The sequence below is a fragment of the Equus przewalskii genome, chromosome X (genome assembly GCF_037783145.1).
Source record: "Equus przewalskii isolate Varuska chromosome X, EquPr2, whole genome shotgun sequence".
Taxonomy (NCBI): Eukaryota; Metazoa; Chordata; class Mammalia; order Perissodactyla; family Equidae; genus Equus; species Equus przewalskii.
In genome coordinates this window covers 120,377,779-120,399,053 of record NC_091863.1, presented here as the reverse complement: position 1 = coordinate 120,399,053, position 21,275 = coordinate 120,377,779, and the positions used below count along the sequence as shown (strand labels likewise).

General features: G+C 42.8%; 1 protein-coding gene across 11 annotated transcripts in view; it reads right to left on the bottom strand.

Annotated features, from left to right (window-relative positions):
* Positions 1 to 665: 665 nt before the first annotated feature.
* The window catches only part of MTM1 (myotubularin 1), a 98,231-nt gene continuing 77,621 nt past the window's right edge, over positions 666 to 21,275 (bottom strand). For all 11 annotated transcript variants that reach the window (XM_070605904.1, XM_070605900.1, XM_070605907.1 and 8 more), the window contains 5 exons: positions 15,331 to 15,537; positions 14,182 to 14,274; positions 13,446 to 13,559; positions 9,312 to 9,488; positions 666 to 2,413 (listed from right to left, as the gene is read on the bottom strand). In XM_070605904.1, the coding sequence (XP_070462005.1) occupies positions 2,246 to 2,413; positions 9,312 to 9,488; positions 13,446 to 13,559; positions 14,182 to 14,274; positions 15,331 to 15,537 (759 nt within the window). In that variant the 3' untranslated portion in view covers positions 666 to 2,245. The remainder of the gene's footprint in view (positions 2,414 to 9,311; positions 9,489 to 13,445; positions 13,560 to 14,181; positions 14,275 to 15,330; positions 15,538 to 21,275) is intronic.

Genomic DNA, 21,275 nt, shown 5'->3' with positions numbered 1-21,275 from the left:
TCATTCCAGAAGGCAGAGCTAAGGCTATTCAGTGGGAACTTGAGAAGCAGAATTCAGTTGAATACGTGCACAAATTTGTCTTGCTGCCGTGGGGCTTGGGGTGTGTTGGTGAACCCAGGAGCAATGAGATTCTCCTCAGGTGAAAAACAGTGATAACAGAGTATCACGTAGCCTGTGAGCTTGCAGTGAGGAGTAAATGCAGCAATGTCTGCAGAAGAACCTTGCAAAATATTTCAAATACTCATGGCTTTTAAAAGATAAGCTTAAGCTTTTGAACACTATTCTGACATTTAAAAAATGGTTAATTTTAGTTTACTGCTGTAACTGTTTAGCATTCTTAGGAGGTACATAGATAAACAATGTAATTTCCAACTGGCAGTATTATTTGAAGAATTTTTAAAATTCTTACCTAAAGAGACATCGAGTTTGGCTTATTGCAACCAATGTCCTGACCCCTCCCTTAATGTCAATTGCTGTATTCATCCAGAGTCTGAAGTTTCGTGCCTATGCCCCCTGGCACTTTTGTGAAAGCTATCTTTACTTCAATAAAGACAGTTGTGACGTAAAATCTGCATCGTCAATGCACTTAAATGTCCAATATCGCTGGAATTTGGGGAAAGCATGGGAAGTCAAGCCAGGAGAAGAAAAGATGGGCGTCACGCACATTGACTCACATCCACAGTGACCTCTCTGAAAAGAGGGCGCTGTGTGCAGCTACGACGTTTATTACAGCAGGTCTTTATCGTTATTGCCGTGGACATTCTTTCATGAAATTTCACAAGATCCTTTAAGCTATTAGTATTAGCTTTTTTATGGAGTGATATTTTGTTAATTTATGAAATATTTACAGCGTTTACAAAAAGCAAGAGAATGTCTAATAAAATTTCTCATACATACAAAATTTATACATTCTGCTACTGTATTTGAGATGTCTTATTTGGTAGACCAATTAAGCTATGACATAAAATAACTTACAAAGATATATTTAATCTCTCTTAATTCATTGAAAACATAACCATATTAGCTATAAATAGTCCTTTACAAATCATCGTAAAACACGTTAATTGTTTTAACTCTAGCCTTACCTTTTACAAATATACTTACTAAATGAATTAGTTCAGATATCAAATAGAACTGCATTTGAAATTTCATTTAATACTACAAAAAAAAAAAAAAACCTGAAAAAGCAAACTGCCGGGTACTTCAAGTAAAAATTTGTAGAACCAGTTTTTATGCACGCTTGGGGGGAGGGGCATCCGACACCATTTAAATTGAAATTCATAAACAATACTTTCAAGAATACGCTCAACAGTGTACATCTACAGCTTCTATTTCAAAGAATGATGCTCTAGCAACAGCTCATACCTCCAAGATGCTCAACCCTACACTTCGGCAGATGAGCTGGTTTGACTAGAGCAACGTTTGCGAAACAGTCACCAACGCAGCATCACACATCTGACCTCCTGAGACAGCGCTGTTGAAGGGCGCTCCCCAACCTGAAACCGGGTCCGAATCTTAGGCAACCTCACGGAAGAACTTGGGAAACAGAATTGGCAAAGTTCAAAAAAAATCAAATCATATTTCACTGGGCCCCATTTTTTTTTAATATAAAAATATGCTTCTCTTGAAAATTAGGGGAAAACACTTCATATTCCAAAATTTCAAGATAATGAACACCTCATCTACACAGCTATTTCTCCTTAAGTCACCACTGACAATGGAATAAAATTTGGCAATTATTTTAACACCTTGCTTTTGGATAATACCTTGAAAGCTGAGCTCAATTTGGTTTTGGCAGTAACACACGTCTTTCACATTTGGGTTCATTTTAGATAATCCAAAGCAACTAGCATAAGCAGCTTGAGGAAAATCCATTTCACAAACATATATTTTTCCCCTTTAGTTTAAAATAATGTTGTTCCAATTAAGCCTACAAAATACATATCATATACAGAGCATTTCTAAAGAGGTAAATTAAATTTAAATTTTATCTTTCGAAAACTGCTTTGGAAAGGTGTCAGGATTTTCCAAAACCCCATCTTGGCTCCTTTCTTCTGATTGCCGTGTAGACACTGTAGTTTTCTTGTAATATGTATTCTAGAAGGCACATATTCAAGAGTTTAAGATTATGTTAGTTCAAGTTCTACATGGAGGCAAATATTTTAATCTACTTTGTACAGAGGCCCCAAATGAAAGTCAGCTATTTCCTCTCTTCAGAGCTCTAACGCCGCACCAGGGTCCCCTCTCAGAAGTGCGTTTGCACGTGGGGCATCATTTGTGAAGGACTGGAAGGTGAAGTCGAGGGATCGGAAAGCTTGGCAGAGTTGGCGAGCTGCAATTCCTCGAGCCGCTTTATGTATTCATCGCGCAGGGCCAGGAGCTCCAGGTAGCGCTGCTCCACTGGGTTTGGCTGCTGCAGAGAAGCACAAAGACGCGTTACTGCTGGACGGTGCCACGTCACAGACACCTGCCTGCTCCGCGCCAGCCACCGGCCGTGCCTGCTGCCTTCTCAATAAGCCTTCGTAGTGAGGTTTAGCGTCCACACACACTGTCCTCCAATACCCCCAAATTTCAACACACACACAAGTACAAGAATACGACAACACCCAGCTGTCTGCCACTGAGAAATAACATACACATTTCCTCACACATGCGTCACCATCTTTCTAAATTTATCAACCCAGACACAGCTCCAGTCTCCTGTGTCGCCCATCCCCAGGACCGCTCCCCTCTTTCGCTCCCAGAGGCAACAACTCTTCTCAGGTTGGAGTGTCGCCTTCCTTACTGTGCAGGTTTGTGACATTTTTCCTACAAGTGAGTACCCAGCAACAAAATATACCACTATGCTCCACATGTGGAAGTTTACATCAACGGTGGTATTCTGTATTCATCAATTGACATTCGGACCCGACATTACGGTTCTGAACTGGAGCGCAGTTGAGTTCCACCGAATAAAGGAACCACACTCGATGCAGCCACTTCCACACTGATGGAGGATGGGTAATGCCCTCACTATTATAGCGCTCCTCACTATTCCACACGCAATGCTGTAGCACTATCTTCGGACACAAGTCCTCGGGCACGTGCCAGTGTCTCTCCAAGGGATTTTCCTAGGGGGGGACTGCTGAAGAAGACAGTATGGTCTCTTCCGCTTTACTAGATGCTGCCAAATTGTTCTCTGAGGTGGTGAGAGGGCCTTATGCTCCGCTAGTGATGTCTGGCGGTTCCTGTTGCTCCACAGCCTCACCAGAACTGGAGAATGTAAGAGTAATTTTTTCTTTGCCAATTTGATGACTGTAACTTGGTATGTCATGGTACTTTTAGTTTGCATTGCTCTGCTCTAGCACATCTTTTCATGTGCTATTACCCAGATTAACGCACGGTTGACAGCAGTGGCTCTGAGGCCCGCTGGCCTTGGCGTGAATCTCAGGTCTGCCTCTCGCCGGCTGTGTGACCGAACCTTCCCTATCTGTCAAATGGGACTCAGAACGGTCCAGACCTCACAGGACTGTTGGGAGAGTGAAGTCAGGCAATGTTCTGCTACAATGCCATTTCTTTGAGTGATAAATATGGGACTGATGGCAGAATAAAGGTATAAGTCATGCTGGAACAGGATGTGATTCTCCCCAGCATGTTAATTTTTTAAACTTTTTTTTTTTTTTCTGAGGAAGATTAGCTCTGAGCTAACATCTGCCGCCAATCCTCCCCTTTTTGCTGAGGAAGATTGACCCTGAGCTCTAACATCTGTGCCCATCTTCCTCTATTTTTGATGTGGGACGTTGCCACAGCCTGGTTTGATGAGCAGCACTAGGTCCATGCTTGGGATCCAAGCTGACGAACCCTGGGCCACCAAAGTGGAGCATGCGAACTTAAGTGCTATGCCACTGGGCTGGCTCCAATTTTTTAAAATTTTGTACTGAGATATAAACCACAGATAGTACTGTGCACAGATCTTAAAATGTCCAGCTCAGTGAATCTTTACCTAAGTATAAATCAATGTAATCACCACCCAGGCCAAAATATACAACAGAACGGCCTCCGGAAGACTGCCTCGCCGGGACGTTCATGTTTTGAAGTGATCAAGGGCAAGCTTCTAGAAAACTTGAGCAATATATGAAGACATTTACAAAAAAGGCAATAGTCTACATTAGTGCCTTCCTTTAGTGCTAGTGGCTTCTAGAACCATCCTGCTTTCCATTGTATTAAGCTATCTACTGAAGCTGCGGGCACCAAGGAAGCTGTGAAGACCACGTGCTGACGAAGATGGCCATACTGTGGATCCATTTCTAAGCCGAGGAGAACGGTCTGCAGTAGAAGCAGAAGCCCTCCAGGACCTGTGTCTCAGAGAAGGCAGCATGAGCCCTGGGCTTTAAGACTGTGCATTAGTTTCCTGTGGCTCCCATAACTAACACAAACTTGGTGGCTTCAAACGACACATTTCCTTTCTCACAGCTCTGCAGGGCAGAAGGCCGAAATGAGGCTGTCAGTGGCCTGCGCTCCCTCTGCAGGCTCTAGGGGAGGACCCTTCCCGCCTCCTCCAGCCTCTGGGGGCTCAAGGCTTCCTTGGCTTGTGGCCATGTCACTCCAACCACTCCTCTGTTTTGGCATGGTCTTCTCTCCTCTGTGTGTCTGTCTCGAATCTCCCTGTTGTCTCTTGTTATTGAACTTAGGGCCCACTCTAAATCCAGAAGGATCTCACCTTGAGATCCTAACCTAATTAAATCTGTAAAGACTCTTTTTCCAAATAGGGTCACAGTGACAGGTTGTGAGGGACATGTCTTTTAGGGAACACCATTCAACCCACTATAGGCTGCCAAGGAGGAATCAATGGCGGCCAGATGCAAATGCTGCAGAGACGTGACTATGCCCGCATTCCCACTGGGACTGTCGCTTCCATGAAAGCTCTGGATACAAAGGTCCTCAGGTTGGGAGAAGTCTCCTCCGACCTCCTAATCCTGTTCTTCCTGTAAGCCTCGTTCTCTTTACCTTGTGATTCTGCAGGACGTAAGGTTTTTCAGGAAGGCATATGTGGTATTAGAACGGAAATGCTTGGGAGAAGGCCTGAGGCCTGGTAAGCGCTGTGCACTGCCTGCTAAAATCCCTCGCCCATTTTTCTCTTTATGTATTCACCTGAGGGCCAGACACTGTTCTAGCCCCTCGGGCTCCATCAGCGAACAAAGGAGGCCCAAATCCCTGTTTTTGTGGCGTTTATTTGCCAGCAGGGGGAGACAGACAAACGACGAATACCACAATCCTGTGAGTCACACAGAATGTTTAAAGGTGATGAATACTATGGAAAAGAAGCAGAGCAGGGTAAGAGGGACGGGGATGGGGGCAGAGCGCCAGCTCCCCTCTAAATAGGGTGGTTGGGGTGAGCCACACTGAAGAGGTGACTCTTGGTGGAAGGCCTGAGGGAGGGGTAGAGGGAGCGAAGCAGACAGTTGAGTGTCTGAGGACGAGCAAGGAGCCCAGTGTGGCCGAAGCAGAATGTGTGAGAAAGAGGTGTTGGTGAGGAGGCCAGGAGGTCAGAGAGGGGAGGGTGGGGTCACATAAGGCCTCAGAGGCCATTGGAAGGGCTTGGGCTTTGAGTGTGCGAGGTGAACAGCTACCTGGACAGTTCTGAATATGGGACTGGTGGGATCTGGTGCGTGCTGTATGAGGACCGTTTTGGCCAGCACGTTGAGAAGGGACTAGAAGGAAGCAAGGGTAGAAGCAGGGAGTCCAGCTGGAAGGCGATGCAGCAGTACTTGGGGAAAGTGTCGGAGGTGGTGCAGGTTCTGAACGCCAAGCGCAGCGGGCTCTCCTGAGAGACAAGGTGTGGGGTGTGAGAGAGCAAGGAGTCACGGATGACTCCAAGGGCTCTGGCCATAGCAACTAGGACGGAGCTGCTGAGGGCTGAACGGGAGATGGCAGGAGGAGCGGGTTTGCGGGGATATTGGGAGTTCCATTTTAGACTTGTTAAGCTTGACTTGCCATGCTGGCACCGTTTACCAGCGACTGTCCATCTTTTCCCTCCATGTCACAATGCCACCTGCTTCCCCTAGTCTGTTTCTGGGCTCTACTCTGCTTCAAATAAGTCTTGATACACAGCACGGCAAGCTCTTCTTCGATATTCTCCTCCAAAATTGTCTTGGCTATTTTTAAAACCTCCCTTCTTCATATGACTATTAGAATCCATTTGTTATTGTACCAGCAAGTACAATTAGACAAGAAAAAGAAACCAGAGGTAAAACAATCACTTTTGCCAATGACAAAGGTGTATAATTAGAACACTCGGGAGAGTAGACAGAAAAACTGTTAGAAATGAAAAGATAATCCAGTCTAGCGATGAGGACAAAATATGAAAGTCATTAGCCTCTAGACAAACATCAACCATTTGGAGGCTATAATAGAAGGAGAGAGTCCATTTGTGACAGTACACCAAAAGACAAAATAACGAGAAACACAATGTGAAGTCAAGTGACTTTAAATACTACAACTCAACTTCTCTCTTAGGAAAGGAATGAAGAAGGAAAGAGCACGCCAGCTCAGCGTGGACTAGATGCTAGGCAATCAGCTAGCTATGACAGCATTTGAGGCTTCAAACGATTTCCATATTCATGTTTCTTTTCACTTTTCTATTAGAAATAAACACCACACAGGTCAGCCTGTGAATATCTGACTGGACCGTTCTCACCCTTCAGTTACCATGACACAGACATGGCCTTGGCTGGTGCAACCCTGGTTAGCAGCTCCGTGGAGTACAGTGGCTCCCAAAGGGCAACAGGAGGCTCAGCGGCAGCCAAAGGCCCCATTCAGGTTTATAATGTGACCAATTCAGACTTTTGCTTTCGGCATGAGCAATTTCCTTATATGAAATAAAGTACCAAATTTTCTTATTGATAGCTCATCAAATGTAAGCCTTGGTCTTTCCATCAACTCTGCTGAGTTCTTTTTTCTTCTTCTCCCCAAAGCCCCCCAGTACATAGTTGTATATTTTAGTTGTGGGTCTTCTGAAGGTTCTGCTATGTGGGACGCCGCCTCAGCATGGCTTGATGAGCAGTGCCATGTCCGCACCCAGGATCCGAACTGATGAAACCCTGGGCCGCCAAAGCAGAGCCCGCGAACTTAACACTTGGCCACGGGGCCAGCACCTCTGCTGAATTTTTATGTCATAGCAAGGGTTGCTGGCTTTTGCTTTTAAAAGCACACTAACCCTGCCTTCTTCTAGGTTAACGCCTCATTATAGGGAAGGGCTGTATAAGCTTTTGTATCTTTCAATACTCAGAGTACATCAGAGCGCAGTGGACACTATAGGTACCCGGTAATTGTCTGTATGCCAACTGGGCCACACAACTGAATGGCAATTTAACTCCTAACTGTTTAAGTATATTCTTTCAGGTTTATGTTATATAATTTAAAAAGTCCTATGTGATCAGATTTTAATCTATTTATGTATGAAATAATGTTCTACATATGATCTTCAAGGAAATCTAAGGCACTCACTTCACATGTCTAGTACTGCATTTCTCCCTAAGCATTTTAATCCTCACCTTATGTTCCTCGGTGCCCCCATCAGCCTAGGAGCTCCGAGTGGGCAGAGACCGCCTCCTCTTAATCTCTGCCTCCCCTCAGTGCCTGACGCATGCGAACACTCAGTAAATGGTAGATGAAAATACAAAGTGCCAAGGGACATAAGGATCTGTGTAGGACCCTCCACACTCAGAAAAATCTATGTAGAAAGGATATGTTATTTTCCTTTTTGAGTAAATTTCATAGATCATAATATAAACCAATTACTGTCTCCAAATAAAAATCTTTAGTCAAGAACGTGCCTTCCTATCTGGCCCAGTTCCTTTTTGCAAAGCTCTATGAGAATGATGGGGAGAGAGATGGTACAGGCAGTTCTAACAATGTCCCTTCAAACTTGACTTGTCACACAATTCTCATTATTACCTTTATATATTCAGAAATGAAATGAATTGCTCTAAATTTCTTGAAATTTCAAGAATTTCTCCAAGTACAACTGAGGGGAGATTACAGAATCTGTATGGAAATTGTCAACACTTCCTAATTACTGATGGTTTAAAAACAAGCCATGGTAAATACAGAAAAGGCTTAATTTATAGGACAAACAGTGCTCACCTGTGTAATATTTTTTAATTAGAAAAGGAACACGTCCTCTGTAAGAGTGGTTAGAATCCTGGAAAAATTCCCATTTCCTCTTCCCTTGATATCCCAATGCTAGAACTACTGCTAAATAAATTCCCTCAATGTGCTTCTTGAATCCTAAACTAAACAAGCGAATGTTGTCAAGCCCTGGAATCTGTCACTTTCTAAAAGATTACACATTTGAACCATTACTAAATTGTAAAAGCCTTTCATGCAAGCAGCAGAGACCTTGAAATGAAAGTGCCAGCTTGAACCACGCACTTCCCCCATGAGAAGAGAGAGCACGGACTGGCGTGCGGCCAGCTGGCTAAGTGGAATCAACAATCTACGAGACAGACTGCAGCTCCCAGCCCCTGCTGTCGCCTGTTTCTAGTGGGATTAAAGCTGGCGCTGACGCAAGACTGGCCTGTGAGAACAGGTAAACCATCCAAACTGCAGGAAAATGGGCAAAGCTTTACGAAAAGCAATCGCAAATACTGACTATTTATAGCGTTTAGAACAGATCACTAGATGGAGGTCCTTCTGAGCCTTTACAAACAGGCTGTATTTTCTTCTGATTTTAGATGGAATGGTGGTGGGAGAGTGGAAAGCCTGAGTGCATCTTTAATAAAATGTGGAGTCTTTTGCTTCAAAAATCATTGTTTTCACTTTGTGACTGATAAATGGCCAACTGAGTGCACTATCCACTGACAGGTCAATTATCTTTATTTTAGGACTGAAGACTCTCAGTAAAAAGCACTGGTGTCAGCAGACCTAATATACACACCTGAACCGGAGAGGAGACAACGTTTTCTCTCCTTGAGGGATCATCTAAGTTTAGTCACTGGAAAGAATTTTCTTAGGATGCGTAACAGCTTCCAGGGATTAAAGGAAATCCTTGGCTAGCAAAACTCGAACATTTTCCAGAGCTTTAAATCGGTTTACATTTTAGCAAAAAAATTTTATATTTTATTCATGTAGGCAGAAGAATACAAGTTTAACGCCAATCAAAGTAAATGGTTTGGCAATTAAAAATACTTTTTAATTAAAGTTGCGTTTAAAAGCAAGTATGATTTTTTTGGTCTGGTATTTCCCCTCTCATGATATTTTTAAAAAACTACCAAATCGCATTATCTACGTACAGAAACAATCACCAATCGACATCACTGGCTTTCACTTACTTGTTGCTTGATTCTGGGGTTCCACCGAATGTAGTAATTCACCCACAGTTCCAAGTGACGCATGCTGGCAACTGGATACAACACTCGATTGATCTCTTTAGTATAGAAGGGATTTTTGAATTTGTCTTTATTACTGTTTATCAGTGACCATAAAGAAACTGTTCTTTCTGTAACTTTCTAGAGAGAGAGAGAGAAAGTGGAAAGCCTAAGTAAACACACACCCAGTACACAAACCATTTTGCAGCCTGTGGCAACACAGGTGAGCATCAACTTGAATCCTACATTTACATTATGCCCACAATAGCTCAAAAAGCCTCCTGGGCCAGTGAGCGCTCAGGCAGCCACTTACCGATATTTGCATAGATAATGGCCTCGCTTGAGAGCCACTATTGCTACGCAGGAGAGAGGTACAGGACGCTGTAACATTAAATGCAATTCACTGACCTGAGAAGACTATTCCTGGCTAGGTAAAACATTTACCAACAGATGGACAGTATGCTCTTTTTAATTCAGCAGAAAGAAAAATTATCCTAAGATGTCACTGATTTTTTTCATTTTTGTATTTGTTAGAACTATGAAATCTTAACCTGTGTCTACTTGACGGTAGGCATCTAGATATAAAGCTATTTTAATCAATCATGCAGATGTTTAATCTACATCATGCCAAGAGCCAGATCTTTGAAAACACTTGGCTAACTGACTGCACTGAGTCTCCGGTTTTCCGTCTAGTGTCCATCATCTCATACAGATATTCATGTTTTCATTTTATTATAGATTTTTACTGATTTTGGCCATAAACTAGAGAAAAATCAAAGCTCGGGAAATAAAAATACAAGTACTAAAATTACCGAAGGCAAAATTTGAAACTCTTCCTAGTAATGACTTCAATAAGAAAGGGCCAATAAGCTAAAACTGGAAGCTAAAAAGAACCACTTGAAGGAAGCGACTGAAGAAATTTCTTTAACACACATACTTTAACATGAACGATAACAATGGCAGCCTAATTTTGCCTTCCTTGGAATCCCCCTAAAACTCCATTCGCACCTTTCGATGCCACAATCTACACTGCATTGTGTTTATTTGCATGCTTGTTTTTATTTTTATACATGCACATAGTTTAAAAAGTCAAATAGCTTGACAAGGTTTGTTATGAAAAAAGCAGTTTCTCACCTGGCTCCCCAGAAGCAACAGTATTTGGTTCTTTAAATTGCTTTCTTTGCTTATTTGGTACTCACCTCCATATCTCTAAATAAAATGCTCTTCTTGCTACATGTTGGCTATTCAGAGATAGTCAGTAACTCCTGACAAGGCCCCCTCCATCCTGCCTCACACCCCCAGCACACAGCGGAGCTGGGATGAGATCCGAGCTCAGTGTTTAGATTCTCATGATGAAGCAAATGCTACTCCCAGGTGAGCCATGTAGAGTTACTAGTCTGTGATTTCTTCGCCTGCACAACCTTTTTGTTTTCCCTTGATTTAACAAGTGTCTATTCTGTTTGCTTGCTTTTCTTGGCACTTATCATTAATTCAACCCTAAACTCTTCCTCCAGCATCTTAAACTTCCGTTAAGACACTCAGCACATCCGGACCCCCCAGTTTCATCTTCGGAGGAGAGAAAGCTACACTGGCTGCCCCTGTGCCCTGAGTCCATCTGTCATCTAGGTCCTTTTCTGTTTTGCCCCAAGGATCCCCTCTTGCCTCTCTCTGTGCTGGAGCTCCTGCTTACTGAATTCCACGCCGTCATCTTCTTTCTTGTTTGCATGAAGTACACACTCCAGCAGCTTCCAGAGAAAGGGTGTGGTATGGGAGGTAAATCTTTCTTGATGCCATGTCTGAGAATATCCTTGTTTACTTTCACGTGTGATTGGCAATTTGGTGGCTACAGAATTCTACGTTGAAATTATTTTCCTTTAAAATTCTGAAGGCAATGCTCTACTGACTTCTGCTTCCAATATTGCTGTTGAAGAACTCAAAATCATCCTGATTTCTGTTTCTTTGCAAATAACCCATTCTTTTTTTTTCTTTGGAAGCTTCAAGGATCTTTTTTGTTGTCCCTGGTCTTCTGAAACTTCCCAATGATGTGCCTTAGTATGGCTCTCTTTTTGTCCACTGGGTTGGGCACTTGGCAGGCCTTTCAATGTGGAAACTCACATACTCCAATTCCAGGAAATATTCTCAAATTATTTCAGTGATTTCTTGCTCTCTGGTTTCCCTATTTTCTCTTTCTAGAACACCTGTTATTTGATATTGCACCTCCAGGACTGATCTGCTAGTTTTCTTATCTTGTTTTCATTTTCCACTTCTGTCTTTACTCTCTACTTTCTGGGAGATTTCGATTTTATCTTCCAACTCTTCTGCTGAGTTATTAATTTCTGTTGATAGCGTGTTTTTAGTTTCAGCTTCCTTTCTGATCTCTAAATGTTCTTTCCAAACAATATCCTGTTATTATTTTGTGGTACCAATATGTTCTTATGTTTCTGGGGATATTAAATGATAGCTTCTTGTCTACATTTCTGCCCTCCCTACATGGTAACTATTTTTTCCGAGCTGCTTTTTCCCCCTCTCGGTTGTCTGCCACTATTTAAGAGGGGAGAAGAGAAGAGTTGACTGGAGGCTCTGAAATCCTGAGGCTCATCAACGTGAGCTTCACTGTGGGGAACTCTAGGTGTTGGTATCTTTAGGTCCTTCTTCTGGGGCTAGTCAGTTTCCCCAGAGATAATTCTTCTTTTTGAAAATTGAGGTGGAGTTCACATACCATAAAATTCACCATTTTACAGTGTAAAATTCAGTGGCTTTTAGAATATTCACAATGGTGTGCAACCACCACCTCTATCAAGCTCCAAGACATTTTTATCATCCCAAATGGGAACCCCATACCCACTAAGCAGTCACTCCCCATTCTCCCCTCCTTCCTGCCTCTGTCAACCACTTACCTACTTTCTGTCTCTATGGACTTGTTATTCTAGACATTACACATAAATGAAGTCATACAATCTGTGACCTTTTATGTCTGGCTCCTTTCAGTTAGCATGTTTTCAAGGTTTATCCATGTTGTAGCATAGACCAGAACTTTATTCCTTTTTATGCCTGATTAATATATTATTGTATAGATAGACCACATTTTGTTTATATATTCATCAGGTGATAGACACTGGGGTTGGTGCCCAAACTTTTAGCTACCCTGAGTAGTGCCACTATGAACATGTGCATACAAGTTTTTGTTTCAAACCTTATTTTCGCTTCTTTGGGTATATATCTAGGGGTAGAATTGCTAGGTCCCATGGTAATTCTCTATTTAGCTTTCTCAGGAGCAACCACCAGACTGTTTTCCACAGTGGCTGCACCGCTTTATACTCCTGCCAGTAATGAAGGAGGGCTCCATTTCCTCTATCCTTGCCCACAGAGAAAGTTCTTTCATGCTCCCACCTGGAAGACAAGGACATGCTGCTAGATTGATGGGAGTCAGCAAGGGAAGTGAGCTGGGGCCCCTGATGACACTCAGGTCCCCAGCCCAGAGACTCACTCTCACCCTCTCTCGAGAAGCAACCTCTGACAGAGTCCTCAGCTCCAGAGAGTGGTGGAGGGGACCTGGGGAAGCTAATGGCTTACTCTAAACAGAGCTTCCAGTTGTCTTATCTTTCCCCCTTCGACCCAGACACCTGGTATACCCTCTCCCCAGAACCCGAGTCATCCAGGTTCCCTGTGACACAAAGTGGGCTGGTTCTTGGCTTCCCTGCCGCTGGTTTGAGATTCAGTTTTCTCAAGCTACATTATTTACCACTTATCTACTAGCCTTCCCACTTCCAAAAGTTTGTTGCTATGTCTCTTTTCTCATTTTCCCTGTTTGTGAGGGTTTATGCCTTTAAAAAATTCCCTTTCCTGAACTCGTTATGGCGTTTTGGGAGGGAGACCTTGCCTAACTTTGAAGTCATTCCTACTCCCCAAGGGCGAAGTCAGTGTCTTAGCCCTGCGGTAGATAGCAGACACTCAACAAATCCTGGCTGAAGTGCAAACACCCAAGTTGGGGGTACAAAATGAGAAACCTTGCATTTACCACAAATCAAGCTATTAAATTCTTTTTATTTCACAGCAGACCAGACACATTTAACTGACAGGATTAGCATTTTCGCTCACCTGTCTTTCTCGAGCCGATTCACAGTTGTACAAGAAAGTACCAAAGCGGCAGCTGTACAGATGATCCAAAATCGTAATCAGAAATTGTTCATTGAATTCAAAGGCTGTCGGGAACTAGACACAAGAAACGAGCAAAGAGAGCATGAAAACTCAAGACGGATCCTTCGGAGAACAGCAGAGAGGTGCCAAACCCTGCCACGCCACACCTTCCAGGCAGGAGGCAGAGGCTGCGAACCGCACCCGCCCCGGAGCCCTGCCGGCGCTCGCTCTGCGCGGGGCCCAGGAGTTTACATAAGGGCCACGCAAAGAAGTGGAGGAGAAGGAAGAGAGCAAGCCGATCTTCTGGGTGCTCTGCGTCTCCAGGGCACACAGAGAGTTTAATGCTTTTCGGTATTGTAAGTTAGGAGCATGCGTCTACGCAAATGCCGACGTAGAGTGAACAGAGAAGACAACTGGGTATTGTCAACTGCTTGCTCCTCTGTTAGCAGAGATAATACAGTTAAATACTGAACTTTAAAAACTTGATTATGGGAAATCCCAGACATATAAATAGTAGTGAGAATAAAAAGAAAACAAACCCCATAGACCCATCACCTGGCTTCAAGAATTATTTGCACATGGCCAAACTCGTTTCATCTCTGTCTCTGCCCTGTATTATTTTGAGGCAAATCCCAGACATTATATTAAAATACTGAAACATTAAGTTGAATGTATTTTCATCCTATGTAGCCCTTACCTGTTTCGACATTTGCCATACACAATCAATAAACTGGAGAAAAATAGGAGATCGGTCAGCATCGGCGTGGTTCTTATCACCATGACCTATCCTCTAAAAGAGGAGATGAAGATGATTTGTTTTAACTTATGGGTACAAAACTGAGAAAGCACAGAACCACAAAATGTGACCATCCAACTCAGCGACTTGTTTTCCAAATGCCAAGTTTCTCAGAGAGTAGTCTATTTTTTCTTGGCAATATAGAAAACAATGTAAAGTTTTGAAATAATAGAAACTAAGCATCTATAAAATACTGATAGAAATTGGCACAGCATCATCCTATGTGAGTGTTATAACTATTTCATCTGATTGGATGAAGGCTAAAAGGTTGCACAGCAGTGTTTCTGAAACTGTCTATGGGTCCTCTGCATGAGAAGCATCTGGGGAGCTTGTTAAAAATGCTTATTCAAAGCGTGTCTGGAAACAAGACCGGGAAATATGAATTTTAATAGGTTCTCTCAATTTTTAACATGTATATGAGAATAGTAATAAAAACAGCCGCAACTAAAAGTCTAGCATCTCTACAAATATAGTTGGCTCTAACAGCTACAATATTGGTTGAGCAAGAATTGTCATCCTATCTTCCTCCTTTTGCACAATTTCAATTTAAATGCTTCTATGCAGACTCTTTGTATGACTTCCAAGTGAAACTGTAAATAGTGCAGATGGATAAACATGTCTCCTAAAAAGACCTTCAGTAACCCAAGGCATCACACATTTTCAAACCTGTAGAGTGTTTTTTATTACACTCCACAGATTTTCTTCTTAGAAGTGAATACATGGTTTCACAACTAGCTGTGGTTATTTTGGTGAGGAAGATTGGCCCTGAGCTAACACCCCTGCCAACCTTCCTCTATTTTGTATGTGGGATGCCGCCAAAGCATGCCTGGATGAGTGGTGCATAGGTCCGCACCAGGGATCTGACCCCAGGAACCAATCGCTTCTCGGCCTTTTGACTAAGATCAAGTGTGAACCCATGAACCCCAGGCCACCGAAGCCGAGCAACTGAACTTAACTGCTATGCCACTGGGCCGGCCCCAACAACTAGTTTTTTAATACCAAATGGTGGTAGTCTGACGTTTAAAAAAACCAGCTTTATTGTTTACTTACAGATGCAAATTTATGTCCAAAACTTATCCATTCTTTTTGTACCAATATTTCAAAACCTTCGATGCTCCGATAGAAGCTGTCCAGCATGAGCATGGCCAGGGACGTCAGCTGGGCGGTCCTGTCCCATCCGTCACTGCAGTGCACGAGTACTGAGCTCTTTCCTGAAGAGACTTTATCTGCTACTTGAATGGCTCCCGTCAAAACAAGCTGGCAGAGAAAAACATGCGAGTCAGGGGGTAGCTGTAAGATACTGCTAAATTTGAAATTATAGGTTTTTTTGTTTGTTTGAGGAAGATTGGCCCTGAGCTAACATCTGTGCCAATCTTCCTCTATTTTGTATGTGGGATGCTGCCACAGCATGGCTTGATAAGTGGAGTGTAGCTCCACACTGGGGGTCTGAACCTGCAAACCCCAGGCCGCTGAAGTGGACTGCACAAACTTAACCACTACACCACCAGGCCGGCCCCTGAAATTACAGCTTCTAACCCTAGAAGAAGTCCTGTTTGAAAATACTATTAATGTCTAGAACAGAAAGATTTCTGAGAACAAAACACCAGGAGCTGCAGGATCTGTTACACTGCCTCTACAGAAACTGCTAAAACCAAACACACAAACAGCCAAACTGCATTTCAGACTTATTTTCACGTATATGATTGTCTAAGTCCACTAGGGCTGCTGTAACAAAGCACCACAGATGGGGGGGCTTCAACAACAGACATTTACTGTCCCACAGTTCTGGAGGCCACAACTCTGAGACCCAGGTGTCAGCAGGGACACGTGTCCTCTGAAGGCTCCAGGGCAGGACCGACCTGTCCCAGGGCTGTCCCATAGCTTCCGGTAGTTCCTTGGCTTGTGGCGGCATAATTCCAGTCTTCACATGCTGTTCTCCCTGTGCACGTGTCCCTGTCTCCAAATTTCCCCTTTTCATAAGGACACCAGCCTTAGTGGATTAGGAGCCACCCTACTCCAGTATGACCTCATCGTAACTAATGACATCTGGGGTGACCTTATAAGGTCACACTCTGAGCTACTAGGGGTCAGGACTTCAACATATGAATTTTGAGGGGACACAATTCAACTCATAAGAGTGATCATATTAGAAAAATCACTGGCCCAAGAGGTCCAGTCTAGACCTTAAAGACCTGAGAGAATGGAAATCACCTTTTAGCCTTTAAACTGACAAAATATGAACTCTTGGGTGGCTCAAAAATCGCAGAATACTCACCTAGAGATAAAGTGATGGCCTTCTAGTAAAAATTTGAGACTCAGAAGTACTACTAAATTTATGTATACAAAGAGTTATTCTTATGATGTCATTTTTGATGACTTAGGTATTTACAGAGGTATACTTCACAAACTATAGAATTTATCCATCATAAGTGTGCACTTCAGTAAGACTTAATAAATTTACACAGTTGTGCAACGATCACCACAATCCAGTTGTAGAACACTTCCATTACCCAAAAAGCTTCCCATGTGCCATCTAAGGCCAATCTCTGCTCCCACCCTCAGCCCCAGGCCAACACCGAACTGCTTTCTGTCTCTATAGTTTTGCCTTTATTAGAAATTTTATATAAGTGGAATCATATAATAGGTGGCCTTTTCTGTCTGGCTTCTTTGACTTAGCATAACGTTTTCAAGGTTCATCCATGTTGTAGCCTGTATCACTACTTCATTCCTTTTTATGGCCAAAAAATACTCCATTGTATGGATAGACCACGTTTTATTTATCCATTCATCCACTGATGGACATTTGGTTGTTTCTAGCACTGGTTACTATGAATAATGCTGCTGTGAGCTTTCACGTATACATTTTTATACAGACATAAGTTTTCATTTCTCTTGGGTAAATACCTAAGAGTGAAATGGTTGGATAATATGGTAAATGTACGTTTATTCAACTTTTTAAGAAACTGCAAAACTGTTTTCAAAAGTGGTCATACCATTTCACATTCCCACTATCAGTGTATGAAGGTTCCATCTTTTCATGTGCTTATCAGCCATTTACATATATTATGTCATTTTGGAGCTCTCCAAATTCTAACCGTCGTGCAACAGACATTTATTATGGTAATTTTAACTAATTCAAGGAAATTGAAATACTCATTTATTTTAACTAATTCAAGGAAAAGTCAGACTAAGTAAAGGTCTGATGTACAGAAATTTTAAAAGAAATGCGATTTTATTATTTTGACATAAACAGTAACTGAAGATAAGTGGACAAAGTAATGCCAAGAAGGACAGGTTAGGGGACCTGACGGCACATCAATTATTTGTACAAAAATCATTGCTTTTAAAATGAATGGAGCAGGTTTATTTCTTCAGGCATTTTAAATATCTCCTCGAAATCCTCTTTACAATTTGAATCCGAGGCCCTTCTGAAGAAAGGGCTGTTAAGAAGCACTGGTAATACACTAGATCACTGGAGTCCAACTAATGAAGCTGAGGGCGACTCTCGGGCACTTTCCTTATAATGAAAAGGGGATGCAATCTTGGCCGATTATCTTTAAAAATATCAGATGCTTTCCAATAAAGTATGAATTCCATCACTTCTTGACAGGAACAGTTACAATTATCTAAATGAAACTAATTCAGATTTTCAAAAACACATCACTGAACACTTAAATAATCGGATAGACTTGTGACTCTGATGGGAAGAAATGACAGCCATGGAGCAGTGGACAGCACGGTGGCTAGAGCACCAGCTCAATGGCTGAAGGCCTGGCTTTGAAACCGCACTCCACCACTTCTGACAGGTCACATCTTAAGCCAGTCACATAACCGTGGTTCCGCTCTCTGAAGAGATGAGAGGAATGGTACCCCCACCAGCCTGTCTTGGACTAAAAGAGATAATCCCCTCAAAGTGCTGACATTGAGCACGTGTTCAGTGAATGCTAGCTGCCGGCTAGCTGCCTTCTAAGAAGCACAAAACAATATGTCTCTTTAAAATGGGAAGGAATATAGGGGAAGAATATTGAAAACTGAAAAGGACAGAGAGAAAATGGAAGCTCCAGAAACCAGAGACCTCCTTCCAACCTGTTGGGGCTCCATCAGCGGACTGGGATGAGGATTTAGGACACATGCCAAGGGTGGTGGTCTTCTCACCTGAAAAGGCTTGCCGTTTTGCAGAGTGGTGGGACCCTCTCACCTGAGTGCAGGTTAGTGATGGCCATGCCCCATGTCATTCAGCAGCCCCGAGGCTGTCAAATAGTGCGGAAGGCTGAATAATGGTCACCAAAGACGTCCTGGTCCTAACCCCCAGAAACCTGTGAATGCTGCCTTAGATAGTCACAGGGACTTTGCAGACGTGATCAAGTTAATGACTTTGAGATGGAGAGATTATCCTGGATTATGGAGGTGGGCCCCAAATTATATCCATGTATCCTGATAGGACAGAGATTTCAGAGAGAAGAGAAGGCAACGTGATCATGGCGGCAGAGACTGGAGCGAGGCGGCCACAAACCAAGGAACACCAGCAGCTACCTGAAGCTAGACGAGGCAAGGAACAGATTCTCCCCTAGAGCTTCCAGAAGGAGCACTGCCCAAATGTCCCCCCCAATTCCCACCCAGTCTTCAAGGTCCAGCTTAAGGCTACCCACATCTCTGCTCCCCTGTCTGAACCACTACCATCTGACTCATACCTGGGAAGCCCTGAGTCAGATCTTGGTACACGTGTCCACCTGGGCTCCCCAGTTACACCTGGTCTCCTCAAAGAACAATGACAGTTTCTCTAATTTCTTTTGAATCCCCATCTCTATGGACAAAACTATAAAAATGTCCAGGGGCCTTTTACAACATTCTCCATATTCCGTAAATCCTAACTTCCATGCTTCATCTTTTGCAGGTGGCCTTGACTCCTCGTTTCCTCACACACCAGAGCCACTGAATGAGCCCTACTTTCAACCAGTCTCTTCTATCTAGCTCAGAGTGGGGGGGTGACTCACCTTGCCAATCATTCCTGTACCTGTGCTCTCTCTTCAAAAAAAAAAAAAGCCTTTCCCCTTAGTTACAAAAGTAACAGATACTCACTGCAAAAAATGGAGAAAACAAAGAAAAGCACAAAGAAGAAAATAAAAATGACCATAGTGCGATTAACTCAGAAAGAATAACTGTTAACATGTTTTTTGACGCCATTCCTAAAGCTCTCTGCATACAAACATGTTTTCCTTCATTAGGGCTTTCAAAGCATTTTCACTCTTACACACTGAGCATTTCCTGTGTTAACAGATAGCACATTACATGCTTTTTAATGACTGCATAGTATTTCATTATACAGATAAAACTTTTCTTGTACATTTAGGTTGATTCAAATTTGTCACTATTATAAACATCCTGCTATATTCACCTTTTCAGATCTGTGTCATTTCCTTTAAAAAAATGCCTAAAGTGTATCTTTTCTCTTTGTCTACAAAAGCCCTTAAAAAACTCTTCTTGAAATCATATGACCCTCGACCCTTCCCTTCCTTTAACTATCTTTTCAAAAGAATAGTCTGTATTCACTACTTCAATTTCCTCCACTCTCCTCCACCCCATCTGTAGACACCCATAAAAGTCTGCCCCCCAAGGTCATCAAGGATGTCCCCAATAAATATGTTTGAAGTACCACCGACTCTTAGCTCCTTTCTTTAAATTCCAATATCCTTCTTTGATCTCCTGATTTCTCTCTGATGAGCTCCACCTCTCGCCTCCTGCCCATTCTCAGTCCTTGGTCTCTCTGTACATCCTCTCTCTCAGCATCCTCATTAAAAGGCTTGGCTTGACTTTGTTGCCCAAGAGCTGCTTCCGAGGCCTACATCTTAGTCCCAAGCCTCTTTGTTAGTTCCACTTTGCATGAAAAACTGCCTATTAGACACACTGGGTTGACGGCCCGCCACCACCCCAAGTGCATGGTGTTTCTCTTGACCAAAGGCCCAGTCAGGACTACCCTTCATCTACAAATGGTGACATCATTTTCTCAGTTAGCCAGGCTCAACCTCTTGGTATCATCCTACATTTCTTTGGATCCTGCATCTAGCTAATCATCAAATACTACAGACCCTTCCTTGGAAATAGCTCGTGTCTGTCCCTTTCTTAGTGCCTCACCCCACACACACCCGGCAGCATTCTAATCTAGGCCATTACTACCCCATCTCTGGACGCTTGAAATGGTTCTGTTTTCTCTGACTTTACTTTCTTCCCTCTCTTGTCTATTCTATAAGCAGCTACCAGAACATTTTCCTAAAGTAACCCACTATTTCAAAACCTCTGGGGCTCCCTATAACCTAACTTGACAGTCAAGGCCCCAGAATGCCTGGCTTCTCCCAGATCTCTCTAGATTAACCTGCGACTACAGAAACTCTCACTTTTCCCAACTAGGCCTTACCAAGGCCTGTTTCTGAGCTCTTGTCCAGCCTGCTCTCTCTCTAGAATGGACTCCCTCATCCTTTCTGTTTTCTTCAAGGACCAGGATCAAGCCCCACTGAATCCAAAGAGCCTGTTCCTTCCACTGACTTTGCTATGAAGCCTCACTGGTACTTCACATACAGTACCTTGGAATATTATGTTTCTTTTTACACATACATATCATCTCTTCAACCCTAAGAACCTCCTTAAAGGCAGGAAGTATGTCTTACACCTTTTGCCATTCACAGGGTCTAGCATGATGGTCTGTACATAACGAGCACAATCCTTGTTTAAAATAAACTCTTTATTTTAGAATAATTTTAGATTTACAGAAAAGGTATAAAGGTACTACAAAAAGTTCCCATACACTCGACTCAGTTTCCTCTATTATTGACATCTTCTAATAGTATGGTAAATTTGTCCCAACTAATGAACCAATGTTGAAACATTATTTATTTATTTTTTCCGAGGAAGATTAGCCCTGAGCTAAGATCTGCCAATCCTCCTCTTTTTGCTGAGGAAGACTGGCCCTGAGCTAACATCGGTGCCCATCTTCCTCTACT